This window comes from Aspergillus undulatus (assembly GCF_047715775.1).
Source record: "Aspergillus undulatus strain CBS 261.88 unplaced genomic scaffold BDV17scaffold_60, whole genome shotgun sequence".
Lineage (NCBI taxonomy): Eukaryota > Fungi > Ascomycota > Eurotiomycetes > Eurotiales > Aspergillaceae > Aspergillus > Aspergillus undulatus.
In genome coordinates, this window is record NW_027396664.1 from 58,709 (window position 1) to 71,988 (window position 13,280).

Here is a 13,280-nt window from a genome sequence, read left to right on the forward strand (position 1 = left end):
AGGTATTGCACTCATGGCCCATCCAAAACTCACCATCACAAAACACCGAGCCCGCAAATCACATTAAATCTCCGATTTCAAGTCTTTCAACCATTTTGCCTTCCACATTGTCTTCTTCGAATAGCCTCTCCTAGCAAGTTCCCAGGACGAGACATCGGGCCTCTCAAAATTCTCTTCAAAGCTATCCCTCGCAACCCCAACCCCAACCCCATCTCTTACATACAAATCCAGCGGCCCCAATAAGGGACTCTGTCCATCCCCGTAGAGAAGGTCCATGAGCTCCTCGTCCACCCACACCGCGCGCCCGACTTGCAAGTATTGCGTCGGGATCCTCAGGACGACTTTTATGCGCGATTCAGGTTTCGGCTTCTGTCCCATACGGGCCCGGAAGCGCCAGCTGAGCTTGTTGCGCATATCTTCCAGCAGCTCAAATCAGGAACCTCCATCGTCAAGGAAATACAGGAAGCTTGGATGCACCGGGCAAAGGGAGTCCGGCATCGCGGCGAGGAAAGATACCAGATCGTCCTTGTCGTTGTCGGTTAAGAAGCCTGAAAGGCCAAAGTGGCGAAGACTTGACCAAGCATTCACCGGAAATATTGTGCGCAGAGGCACGAAATGCGCGCGAGAGACGGCAGTCCTGACTCACGTTTGGGCATGTTGAGTCCCCTGTTGTTTGGTCGTTAGTATCTTGCTGAGAATAATGTATTTGAGATTCGTGCATGGCTGCAAAGCAGCAGGTAGTAGCCCCGAATTGAAGCAAGGCCAGCCGGTGCGTTCCTGGCCGCCGACGATGAGGGAAAGGTCGAGGCGGGTAAATGCGGGATTGCGGATGACCGTAGCAAAGTCGTTGTATTTAGGGTTTTCCTGTTCGAATATGCGACAGCTAAGGCCGGTTTCGAGGTAGTTAGTGTCGATTACGAGCTCAGACACACTGTGCCTTTGATAATGCTCGGCCAAGGCGCGCGTCACGACCCGAAAATCACGACATGGAGCCTTGTGGACCTCGTCGTCCCATTGCTCGGCTTGGAGCTTGTGTGTATTGTCTGCGTCATTCGGCCAGCTGCGTAGAATCGGGTAGGTGAATCAATGTCGCAGCCCTTGCGCGCGTGCAGGTCTTCGATATTCTTCTGGCATCGCTTGCTGAACCAAACGGGGTATCCTTCTGTGGGGTCTTCCCGAGTGTCATCTAGGCGGAAGCCTCGTGATGAGGGTTTGATTAAACGGCCATCGTCCCAGACAATCTCCCTCGTCACCATGCCGGAAGGTTTCGCTGTCAGCGGTGGCGCGGAAAACAGAGATCTTGAGTGGATTCGCAGAGAGGATGCCCCGGTAGAGACGGAGACGAGCTGTATCACGCGCCTTTCTGCAAGTCAGACGCAGGGCTTAGATGTCGCTGTTCGGCAGCAGATTGCAGATAATCAAAATAATTTCCGCCGGCAGACGGAGAAGGGACTCTATCATACTCACAAGCAGGAAACAGAAAAGGCTATGTTGTGACTGTCCAGGGGTGGTTGATGGAAGTTGCGCGAGAGCCAGGGGTTACCGCAAGCCCTGGAGCCTAGAAGAGGCACCGCCCACTAGCCTAGATGGCCACGCTACTGCAGCCCTATCACAGCCCGGCCCTCAGTCGAGGAGGGGAAAGGTCAAAAAGAAGCATTGGTGGCCTCTGAAGCTTGCTAGCCAGGTGAGAAGAGCCTGAAGACAAAGAGAGTACGAAGAATAGGGTTAAGCGTTTTAATCGCTTGTTAGAAAAAATATATCAGGGTCTATATTCCTATCCTCAGAGCCATAACCTTCCTATCATACCCAGGACCCTTTCAGTTGCCCGTCATGACAGTCTCAGCCCTGACCGTCCTTTTTATTTTGTCTTCCTCACAACTGCCCTCTCTAGTGCCGACTCCAAACCCGCCCAACCACCTACGGCGGAGTTCGATGCTAGTGCATGCGCCTTTCCAACCTGCACTTTACTCGAAGGTGAAGGTGATGTTTTCTCATGGACGCGTCCGGACGCTGACTCGACATTCAACGCCACCGATGACGTGCTAATCACTATGGTGTTTGCCCTTGATCCATTGTGCATGTGCGAATAGCCCACCCATTCATTTTTTGGCCTATTTTCGACTGACCAAAGGAGCAGAAGACACCAACTGGGTCCTTCCACTCACTCCGACAGCCCAGATTCGCAGGGAATACCAATTGCGGATGGATCGAGGACGGATTGCCACAGGTATTTTTGCTTGCAACCTCCTAGTAAACTAGTCAACTACGTACTAACGACAAATCTTCTCGATAATAGCTATGTCTGGACCCCGGCAATAGCAGGACGGCTGATTGCTGGAACCAAGCGTACTCGAACGGGGTCTCAATCGGGGTATGTAGTTGTTTACTTCCAAATATGCTTCCTCTGCTTGCCCTCGCTAGGAATCGCGCCCGAGTCTCTAATGAACTTAAGGGAATTGATCGAATGGAACCCATCGCTCGGGCAGGCCAGGACAAAGGTTCCGACGCCCGTGGCGAGGACTGTTTTTGGTGAGGAGAGGACATTTACCTGCTGTCTCTGGTGCTTATTCGTGTACGTTTGCTCCGAGAACGTCATACCGTGTACAGCTGGTGTCTCCGACGCCGGTCCTGGGTGAGTTGCCTTACCCTTGAGAAACACGGAGGCCTTTCTTTACTTACACGCTCAGCAATGGATGGTTATGAGGTGGTGGGGCAGGGACAGAACGAGAGCGAGGGCGATGTTGAGTTCGAGGATTTGTGAAGCTGAAGTGCACTGGGTATATTGATTTATTGCGTTATGGAGTGCGTCATCTGCTTCACGAATCCATCATGCTCTTACGTTCCTATCAAATTCCGTTTCGATAAACTAGCCTAACGAGCTGATGACAAGAAGACTGAACACAGGCGATCGAGGCCCGCATTGAGCCCAAGGAGCAATCATGTTGATCTCCGGTATCTCTTAGGGCACGTCCCAGTTTTCGATTTTGCTTGCTACGCGTAATGGACAGCGATGGTTGGTTAAAGTGAGACAAAAGTCATAGATATCGTCTAGTACTAATCAGGTACAGACTATATAATCCACGGTGGACCCATGTTGACGCTTGTGGGCGATGATCCCTGCCTCCAGCTCGCTCGCGCCTTCCGAAGATCTTCCAAAGAGCCGTTTCAGCTCTCCATATCTTTCTCCCAAGCCCCAGCCATTTCACCCGACAAAATTCCTTTGAAACCTTCATGGCATGCATCTAGATCCAATAATTCTAACGCGATCGGAATGCGCCCACAAAGACGGAACGATTTCACTATCGCGATCATCTGCGCGCTCGTCCTAGAAGCCGATGCCGTCGAGGCCCTTTTCGACGAGACGTACGATGGCCCCGGAAAGTCCTACGGAAAGGCTCCGGGAGATGCGAACGCGTATGCTAATGGCAGGATTGGAAAGCATAATGTGGTTCTTTGCTACTTGCCAGGGATGGGCAAGGGAAGTGCCGCCAGCGTGGCGTCGACACTTCGCGTCAGTTATCCGCAGGTTGAACTGGCATTGGTCGTCGGTATTTGTGGAGGAGCTCCTTCGACTAGTGATGGCAAAAATACTCCGATATATCTCGGTGATGTGCTTATTAGCGATGCCGTCATCGAGTATGATTTTGGCAGACGCTACCCTGATGGCTTCCGACGGAAGACGGACGTCAAAAGTAGCTTGGGAGGATCGAGTCGGGAGATACAAGCTTTCCTGAACAAGCTCATCGCTTCACGAACACATAGTGAACTCGAGAAACGCGTATCAGAGTGCCTTGATACCTTGCAACAACGGGAATCAAAGTGGCGCCACCCAGGAACCATTGAGCCAAAGATCATTGATGTCCTATTTGACGCTTCCTATGTCCACCGACACCGTTCAACAGACGTTGAGCTGAATTGCCGCTGCTCGGAGGCCCATGGCGTTGTGAGTCTGTGCAACGACGCTCTGCGAAAAAACTGCGATAGCCTGGGATGCTCGCACGCATCGATTGTCCGCCAGCGAACTTTTGAGGAGACACCCTGTGGGCCATCAGTGCATATAGGGCCCATTGCATCGGCTGATACAGTCTTAATGTCTGGGAATATCGCGACCAGATTATTCGCCACGAGAAAGTTATTGGCTTCGAAATGGAAGGGGCAGGAGTGCGCGAGAACATTTCATGTCTTATAATAAAGGGAGTGTGTGATTATGCAGACAGTCATAAGAGTAAAACATGGAAAGACTATGCAGCGGCAGCAGGCGCGTCGGCTGCTAAAGCGTTCCTCGAATACTGGGAGCCCTCATATCAAGGTTAGTGATACGGCATTGTGAGATTAGGATGATGCTAAGGTTACGTTGGAGACATAAAAAATACACCATATACCATCATTCGATTTCCCAGAAATCTGCGCTTTGTGGGCCGTCAGTCCGAACTGCGTCAACTCGAAGAATGGATCTCCTTGCCCGATGGACCGAAAAAGCTTGCGATTACCGGCTTGGGAGGAATGGGAAAGACTCAGATTGCTCTCGAGTTGGCTTATCGCATGCGAGACAGAGATACCCAATGCTCGGTCTTTTGGATCCCATGCACCAGCGTTGAAGCCGTTGACCAGGCCTACATGGCCATTGCTGACAGGGTCGGTATCCACGCCAAACCAGATACTGTGAGAAGCCAAATCAAAGACTACTTCACCCAGTGGAACACGAAGTGGTTCATCATATTTGACAATGCAGATGATATTGGCATGTGGACAGAGAACAGCAATGGAACGCCAGCGTTGAAGGACCTTCTTCCCTACAGTGACCAAGGTCATATTCTTTTCACCACCCGGACTCGGAAGGTTGCTGCAAGATTGGCCTCTGCACCCAAGTATGTGATGCATGTACTAGAGCCTAGTACTGATGACGCATTGGAGCTTTTGAGGCAATCAGGACTACGGGAGGAAGTGCTTGATGATACCGGTACATGCATCACCCTGTTGGAGCAGCTGGCCTTTCTTCCGCTGGCTATCGCACAAGCCACATCTTTCATCTACGAAAACGATACAGGGCTGTCTGACTACCTGACGCTTTTACAGCAAGAGGAATCAGAGGTCATTGAACTCCTCAGCGAGGAATTCGACGATGAGGGCCGCTATAAGGACCTCCAGAATCCGGTGGCTGTGACCTGGTTCATCTCCTTCAAGCAAATCCAGCGGTTGGACCAACTAGCAATCACTTACTTATCGCTCATGGCGTGTCTCAATCCGCAGGACATTCCACTATCATTCCTCCCAAAAGCGGAGTCAAAGACAGCAGCGACCAAGGCTCTTGGAACTCTCTGCGCCTATTCACTGATTACGACCCAACAAGAAAACGGTTCAGTCTCGATGCATCGTCTTGTGTTCTTAGCAACTCGAAACTGGCTAAGATCGGAGCAGAAATACCCCCTCTATATTCTGGAAGCCGCAGATAGATTCGACGATATTTTTCCAGATAGCTACGACGCGAATCGATATCTCTGGAGGGGATATCTACCGCATGTCCTACGATTATTCGAAAGTGCTGAACTTGAATCATGCCAAGAGAGCAACAAATACACCCATCTCCGCGAGAGATTGGGGATGTGCTTGTTTCAAGATGCAAGGTATAATGAAGCAGAGCATTTTCTGGTATCTGTCATCGATTCTAAGAAAAAGGAGTATGGTACTACTGATCATCGGACACTGAGTTCAATGACTATTCTAACAGTGGTATACATGGCTCAAGGGCAGTGGTCGGAAGCAGAAGATCTTGGAGCCCAGACCATGGTTCTTTGCAGGAGGACACTGGAGCCTTCGCATGACACGGCTTTGCACATTATGGTCAACCTAGCGAGCATATACATACATCAGGGAAAGTTTCACGAGGCGGAAATTCTGCAACTGGAGGTATTTGGTATTCAGAGCCAAGTACTGCAAGAGGATGACCCCCGAATACTGGCCACGATGGCGCAACTGGCAACTACATATGCATGGCAGGGACGATACAAAGAGGAGGCAGAATTATGTGAACGCATACTCAACACGCGTAAGCATGTCCTAGGGCCCCACCGCGCAGAAACCCTTGAAACCATGAGTAGCCTTGCATGGTGCTACAATAATCAGGGCCGTCTGGAGGAAGAACTTAAAAACCTAGAATCAGTTTGGGAGGCTAGCCGGCAGGAATTAGGCTCCGACCATCCCAACACTCTGGACGTGGCGGCCAGGATTGCCTATTTATACAACAAACAGGGTCAAGCAGATACAGCAGAAAAAATGCTAGAGCAAGCAATAAGCAGAGCCAGAGAAGTGTTAGGGGCAAACCACCATCGTACCTTGATGTACATGAGCACGCTAGCGGGAGTCCACTTTACCCAAGAACGTTTCGTACAAGCAAAGGAGCTGCATGAATATGTGCTTGAAGGCCGGAGGGATGTTTTGGGCTCTGAGCATCCCGGCACTCTCCTGACAATGCACAATCTTGCCATGACATGGGACAAACTCGGCAAACAGATTGAAGCCGTTCAATTAATGACAGATTGTGTCGAGCTTCGAACCAAACATCTGGGACCAGACCATCCCCAAACCAAAGATTCAACGAAATGGCTTGAGAGCCGACGCAAACCAGTCGTTAAAGAAGAATCGTTGGGCCTCGAAGAAGCAGAGATGGAGGACAGAAAGACGGAAGAATGCAGAAACAGAAAGACAAGAGAGGGGGACAGTGATGAAGAGACGCCTATGAAGCGCCAAAAGCGAGAGAGCCTATCGCCCTTTCGCTCGAAATAAGCCTATGTTGGGCCATGGATAGCATCGATTAAAACCACCTCATGCTATAGCTTTACAGCTTCGCTCGAGTCCCAGGTCTGAATCCGCTCGGTGAGAGCACCTGTTGTATACTCGCAGATTTTTCTGTATCATCCTAAGCTATAGACCAAGCGCCAGGAAGGAAGAGACTTATCGAGCATGATCCGGATCATCAGCTACAAGCCGCATCTCACTACCTTATGCCGTCCTTTTTCTAATTAATTCGGATATCGAATGTTTGGACATGTTGGAAACCAAGAGGTCACTTTGGAGTTGGGGCCACCATGGAGGATGCCGCCTGGCAGGGATGCAGTGCGTCGAGGATTGATAGGACAATCTTCTATTCCAGCAGGCGAAGGGCAAAGTGTCAACGGTGGCTGTCTATGATTTATTTAAGTATTTTTTTTTTCATGACATAAGCGATCACTATCACTGAGAAGGTGCTGTAATCCAGGCCAGAAATGGCAACCTCCCAGTATTTCTCGCACTATGAACCAGGAATCCATCACAATCATTTCTGAATAGCAATAGCAGCCATACAATCCGCCCTCTCCTTACGGTGCTCCCAATCCTGACCTCGCCGAAACCCCTTCGAACCAGGCCCCAAAATTCAGGAACTCTTTCCAGATTTCAGCCTTATCGGACCCAGCTATGCCATACCACCATCCATTATGTTATCCAAAATGTACAGTCCGTATAACGCGTGCATAACTTTATGCCCGTGTCACCGCGTCGCCGGTGAGACTTAAGGAGACGTCAACGTCCCGTCGGTATTCAGGTTGGAAAAAGATCCGACGTCTAGGTTTTTAAGACACAATCAGTCTTGCTAGTTGGATCTTATGTGCATTCAGGCTCATGCGCTACGGCTTTCAGGGCCTGGCATACTCGGGAGCAAGAGGCCACGCTTGAGCAAAAATATATAGTTTCGAACAGCGGACGACAGCGGCTGGCCTTCTTGTTGTCCCCAAGCCGTGGTCCAGCTTCACATCGGCCGATATTTGCAAGATGACCACAAAGCATGCGGGAGATTTGAGAGTGAGTGCGATATGAATCTCTTGTTGTTTGATCGTTGTTTCCGTGGCGACGGTGCGCTTCGTCCCGCTTGTTTTTATCCTTTGGCCGCGGGTCGCGCTTTTCTTCTGCAAGACAGCGAACTTGCCACTTTCCACCGATCCCAGCATGCGACGCCGTCTGAAACCGAATGTCTGTAAACACTGACGCACATGCGGTTGAAACAATACTACTGGCGTGGTGCTATCTTATGCGCGACCGTTCTACGCAACTCCTGCAGGCTGCAGCTCTGCAGCTTGTGTGGATCCGCCCTCCGCGCGTGGGACAACCGGTGGAGAACATGCAAGTTCTGCAGAACCTGGCACCAGTTCACGATAATTGCCTCTATCATGACTGGCTGAATGCTGCTGAAGCGGCTCGATAGCTAGCCTAGCGCTGTCAGCTACCGGACTTAATCCTCGGAGGGTTATTATCCATGATCATGGACCCAGCGGCGTCTTCTCCCAGAACGGTGGGTTGCCTCGTCGCCAGTTTACCCGAGCTGGAGGAAAGGATAAGCATCAGCTAGACCGGGGTCTTGCTGTATGACACGCAGGGCGGTACTGCGAGAAACGGCAATGGGCAAGTGAGGAGCGACTCAGGGCTCTGCGGAGAAAAAGGGCGTGGGGCAGTGGACGAGCTCCGGTGGACAAGAACATCTGTTCCTCCGCTGTTCTGGATGGGTCGATGGCCTGATTGTTTGGTTGCGATTGCCTCTCTGGACGACCGGCTTGTCTGATGATCAGTTAATATAAGTCTCTGCCCCTCTGACCCTCTGACCCTCTGCCCCTCCCGACCTCGGCATCTTTCGCTTTTCTACCTTCGCAATGGCCCATCTCGTCCTCAATCCTTCTTTGCTTTCGACTCTGCAGGACAAAGTCGTCGTCCTAACTGGAGGAGCTATAGGAATTGGTCGCTCCGCCGTGACGCTCTTTCACCGTGAGTCTCACCCGCAAAACCAACACTACACCGCACCACCAATAACCCGAGACCGTTCGCAAACTAACACTCCAATCGCACAGAACATGGCGCACAAATCGTCTTTGGCGACATCGCCCAAGAACCCGCCCGCGAACTTGTAGTCTCTCTCAACTCCGCAAACGTCACCTTTGTCCCCTGCAACACAACCTCGTACAAATCGCAACTGACCCTCTTCCGCACCGCCTTCGAGAAATACGGTCGCATCGACATCGTCATCGCCATCGCGGGCGTCGCGAACCCAAAATCCATCTTCGACCCAGAATCCGATATAAACGAGGAGCCGTCAATGCTGGAAATCGAGGTCAACACAATCGGATCGTTGTATACGGCGCGCATTGGCATGCATTATTTACGACAGAACCCCGAGGGTGGAGATCTGATCTTGATGAGTAGCATTATTGGCTTCAGCGAGACGGAGAATTTGGTCCCTTATACGACGAGCAAGCATGGTGTTGTGGGGATCATGCGTGGGTTGCATTTGCAGGCTGCGAAGGAGGGGATCAGGGTTAACGTTGTTTGTCCTTGGGTTACGAGTACGTCTTCTTCCACATTCATACCAGTATCTCGGCGAAAAGTTTGAGCTAACATCTTCTGACAGGAACGCGCATGATCGTCGGCATCGAAAAAGGCTGGGAAGAACAAGGCTACCCCATAAGCGAAGCTGAGGACGTCGTGCAATGCATCATGATCTGCGCAACGGCGAACCGGGGCCGCGACGGAGAGACACACACCGGCGCAAGGCTGCCCTTTGAAGGCAAGATGATTTTCATCGCGGGTAGTGAAGGCTATGAGATTGAGGAAGCACAGAAGAGACTGGAGCCGCTGTGGCTGGGGGAGGAGAATAGCCGCGCCGTTGCGAGGGGGCAGGAGTACCTGTCACGGAAGGATGTGAGTTGGGACCCGGAAAGTAGTTGATGGTTGGTCTGTTCTGTCGTGTCTCTATTACTACCATAAATTACATCTCAGTAGTAACTTGACAGAGTATTTCCTGACAAACCATAGTCCATCTTGGTACGCCCTCATCCGCTGTAAGCTACTATAAAGGTTTGCTCAGTAACAACTAGTATGGGTAATCAAACAATGCCACTTGACCTAATTCAATGCCAACTTCCAATGCTGTCTGGAATACAAAATCACGTCAACGAAACCCGTCCGTAACTAGGTAGTATTCCGAAGTAACTGGAATCAAACCTCGCGGAATCTATTCGAGGAACTCTAGCAATTTCTAGAAACAGTAGTAAGTACCGCGCCCCGATGAATCCACGGGCTGCAAGACTCACCTTCCACCGCACATCCGACACCGTCTCCGCGTTCTGTTCGGACGACGAGAGAGATTCCCTTATCATCTGTAACTTGTGGTTCTGAACCCAGCGAACGTACTATGTGACTTGAAGTAAGTACAGCCTGTTAGCCACTATGCGAGGGCTTACCAGTTCAATCGAATCCTGTACGATATATCGGACCACTTCGACATCCTGTTTCTGCCCGATACGATGCACACGATCAACTGCTTGGGATTCAACCATAGGATTCCAATGAGGCTCCATGATATGGACTGAGTTTGCGACGGTGAGGTCGATACTATTATCGTGATTAGTGGAGAGAAGGTCAATCAGGATTATAGGGAATCAAGACGGTACCCTTCGCCAGCAGCTCCAATGCTTGCCAACAGGATGTTACATTGTGAATCGATCGAAAATCCTTCGGGAGAATCCTTACGCTGGGAAAAGAATGACTGTCCATCAATACGTTTGAATGCTAGTCCTCTCTCGTTAAGGGCGTTTCCTATAAGGTCAAGCATTTTCGTCCAGTAACTAAAAATCACACTGGGAGTAGTTAGCAAGCAGGGGAAATGTTCACACATCATTAGGGGAGCTTTAATATCGTACGCTGTGTATCTGAACCAGCCTGTTCCTGCCTCTGTGAGATATTGTGCAGAACCGCCTCGACCTTGGCGGACGGTGGATATCGCGGTCTTTTTGGGTTCCTTGATCCTCCTTTCGATACTAATTCGTTATTAAACAACAGCGACGGCACTCCGACCATACCACAGCTTGGACAGGAAGATTGGCTACCACAACTTTGTGACTTTGTTGTGCAGCTGCCACAAAGGACATGCCCGCAGCTCAATTCTTCAATGCTAAAATGGCCCGTGACAGATCCGTCTACTTGACTGTGGCAAGAGACACACTGCGTGACATTTGCTTCCAACATCCCCCAAGACAGCAGTTTTTCATCACGTTCTCTCCACGCTTTAAGGGCCTTATCTGTTAGTAGGGCCTCCCCATGATCACAAATGAGCCGAAGCATGGAGATCAGGACCAAGATACTAGTAGCCTTCTTCTGAGTAGTCTTTCCGTCTTTGGTAGTTAAAAACGAGAAACGCTTGAAGAACTCATATAGTTCTCTATCGTCTCGGTCCATCCTCACGTATTCCACTTTTTCTAGCTTACGTGGCAAATCCAATTCCGCGGAGTGATCGCTCTTCGTTCTTCGCAAGCAAGTTGCCGCCACTACCTTTTGGAGCATCGCAAGGCCATTCTTTCTATTTTCCTACATGGGCCTAGCAATAAAGTCGTCAAATAGCGCCTTAGTATGGAGCGCAGGTGTTTTAAGGAACGCCAGTAGAGCACCAAAATCATTAAGGCAATTTGGAATGGGTGTTCCTATAAGGCACCATCGGCGCCGGCTCCGTAGGCCACACACGGCTACAAACGTCTTTGAATTGCGGTTTCTAATTCTATGGGCTATAAGTACATCCCGTATGGTTAGCGAAGTTGTCAAGGAATTAGGCATATACATTCGAGGAGATCAAGCACAGCACTACCTTCGTCAAGGATTACCCTTGCCCACTCATTCTGAAACAAGGGGCCTCTCCTGATTTCCTCGGGTCTAAGCGTATCGTACGTGGTTAACACGATATCATACTGGCCTAGGTTACGTGCAGTTTCCTGTCGGTTTGACCCAAGGTATATGGTCCATCGAACCTTTCCTGAGTGAATACGACTTAGGTGAACTTGTGAGTGAACGGTCTGATAAAGGGTGGGGGTAACATAGACTACTGGAGAGACGAAAACGGGAAATAAAGACACTGACAGTTTTATTTGTTTCTCCCATCCATAGATAGATAGAAACGTTAGCGATTGCTGTATCGAAATCGCAATAGCTTTAGGCTTGGATAGGATTCGTATCATACTTGATTTGGGGGTCACAATCAGCGTAGATCTTGGAAGTTTCTGGCCCAAATGTGGGCTTCGATCTAGCTGGTCTAGGTAGTGGCAGATGATAGACAGGCTTGATAGGGTCTTCCCTAAACCCATTTCCTAGATGTTCTTAGCTAGGTTGCACTTCTCTCATATTCTAGCGTTTAAGGAAAAAATACATCCGCCAGTATACCTCCACCAAGAGGGGGGGGGGATGCGCTGCGTCGCACAGTTCGGTTATGATGTTTTGATATCTAGATAACAAGGGTGCTTTCGTGTCAGAATCTCTCACAAGGTCCCTCTATACTGTAAAAGACTTACATAACTCTGCCGCTCGAATTTCTGGATGCCTTCCAAATTGTTGGAAAGCGTGCCTTTTCATATATGCCTTCCTCTTTCTCGATCATCATCACTAACGCCTCATTTTGATGCCTATGGAGAGATTTGTTAGATAATAACTGCAGCTAGCTCTCCATTGAAAAAGGAAACTCCGTACTTCTTTAGTTGTGTCACCAATCTCGAGCTCTGTTTAATCTCCTCTATCAAGCCAAGCGACGTCGACGACGTGTCGAATATTCTCTGGACTTGACCGACCTCACTTTCACCAAGTAAGCCGCGAACCTGTGCTAAACGCGGTTCACGCGTAACGCAACAAGTCTCAATTGAAAGTTCCTCTAGCGGTGGCATTTTTTGCCCAGGTCCGAGGAGGTATTGGGGATTACTGTACTTTACACTTTGGTCGAATTCCCATTCCCCGGGATGTTGGAGAAATAGGCCCCCCTCTGCCAGGGCACCCGCGATGGCATCCTTTTGCTGGATAAATCCATACACGATAAGCCTGACTGAAAGAAACCTTGTCCCGGTCAGTTTGCTCATTCCATCGTAGCTCATTCCAACTCCCGCGGACCCATTGAGGACATGAGTCCTTTGTTGTTTTTTGCCGCATACTGTACCAGCCAGGGTCACGGCGAATTCACGGACTATGCACGAGAGCGTCTCAGATACAAGGACTGCAACGCAATCATTCGTGGCTTTGGAAGTAATCCACACCATCCGCCCCTCGAATCTTAGAGTGACAGGGGTACACTCGTGTGGCGCTCTCCACGCGCAGGAAGTGGCTTGCATACAGATCTAGACACGAATATTAGCATCCATTGAAGTTATAAATCGGGGATATGTTGCGGTGATTACTAATCCAAAGCACGTGTCATATTCGCCAACGGAGGGAGCAGTTGCCAGGGGCGC

The 13,280-nt window shown here is 50.1% G+C and overlaps 5 protein-coding genes across 5 annotated transcripts; 2 read left to right on the forward strand and 3 right to left on the reverse strand.

Annotated features, from left to right (window-relative positions):
• Nucleotides 1-63: 63 nt before the first annotated feature.
• On the reverse strand, nt 64-1,256 carry BDV17DRAFT_294908 (uncharacterized protein; the record flags this gene model as incomplete). The annotated part of the gene is made up of 3 exons (XM_073762945.1): nt 64-397; nt 647-931; nt 1,003-1,256. 3 exons carry the CDS (start codon nt 1,254-1,256, stop codon nt 64-66), a joined length of 873 nt encoding a protein of 290 aa, XP_073611795.1.
• Nucleotides 1,257-3,271: 2,015 nt separating this feature from the next.
• On the forward strand, nt 3,272-6,783 carry BDV17DRAFT_294909 (uncharacterized protein; the record flags this gene model as incomplete). The annotated part of the gene is made up of 3 exons (XM_073762946.1): nt 3,272-4,161; nt 4,218-4,309; nt 4,361-6,783. 3 exons carry the CDS (start codon nt 3,272-3,274, stop codon nt 6,781-6,783), a joined length of 3,405 nt encoding a protein of 1,134 aa, XP_073611796.1.
• A 1,547-nt stretch (nt 6,784-8,330) lies between these two features.
• On the forward strand, nt 8,331-9,919 carry BDV17DRAFT_198535 (uncharacterized protein). The gene is made up of 3 exons (XM_073755231.1): nt 8,331-8,790; nt 8,874-9,365; nt 9,431-9,919. Exons 1-3 carry the CDS (start codon nt 8,679-8,681, stop codon nt 9,745-9,747), a joined length of 921 nt encoding a protein of 306 aa, XP_073611797.1. The 5' UTR covers nt 8,331-8,678; the 3' UTR covers nt 9,748-9,919.
• A 114-nt stretch (nt 9,920-10,033) lies between these two features.
• Nucleotides 10,034-10,633, reverse strand: BDV17DRAFT_294911 (C-terminal helicase domain-containing protein; the record flags this gene model as incomplete). Its single annotated transcript, XM_073762947.1, has 4 exons — nt 10,034-10,057; nt 10,113-10,211; nt 10,263-10,413; nt 10,473-10,633. The coding sequence occupies 4 exons, from the start codon at nt 10,631-10,633 to the stop codon at nt 10,034-10,036; spliced, it is 435 nt and encodes a 144-aa protein (XP_073611798.1).
• A 1,779-nt stretch (nt 10,634-12,412) lies between these two features.
• Nucleotides 12,413-12,784, reverse strand: BDV17DRAFT_273123 (uncharacterized protein). The gene has a single exon (XM_073758993.1). The coding sequence runs from the start codon at nt 12,720-12,722 to the stop codon at nt 12,483-12,485; it is 240 nt and encodes a 79-aa protein (XP_073611799.1). The 5' UTR covers nt 12,723-12,784; the 3' UTR covers nt 12,413-12,482.
• Nucleotides 12,785-13,280: the final 496 nt, after the last annotated feature.

Coding starts and splice junctions, on each gene's coding strand:
- BDV17DRAFT_273123 (XM_073758993.1), bottom strand. CDS start 12,722: ATGCCACCGCTAGAGGAACTTTCAATTGAGACTTGTTGCGTTACGCGT.
- BDV17DRAFT_198535 (XM_073755231.1), top strand. CDS start 8,679: ATGGCCCATCTCGTCCTCAATCCTTCTTTGCTTTCGACTCTGCAGGAC. Junction 8,791..8,873: donor CGCCGTGACGCTCTTTCACC/GTGAGTCTCACC, acceptor CCAATCGCACAG/AACATGGCGCACAAATCGTC. Junction 9,366..9,430: donor TGTTTGTCCTTGGGTTACGA/GTACGTCTTCTT, acceptor ATCTTCTGACAG/GAACGCGCATGATCGTCGGC.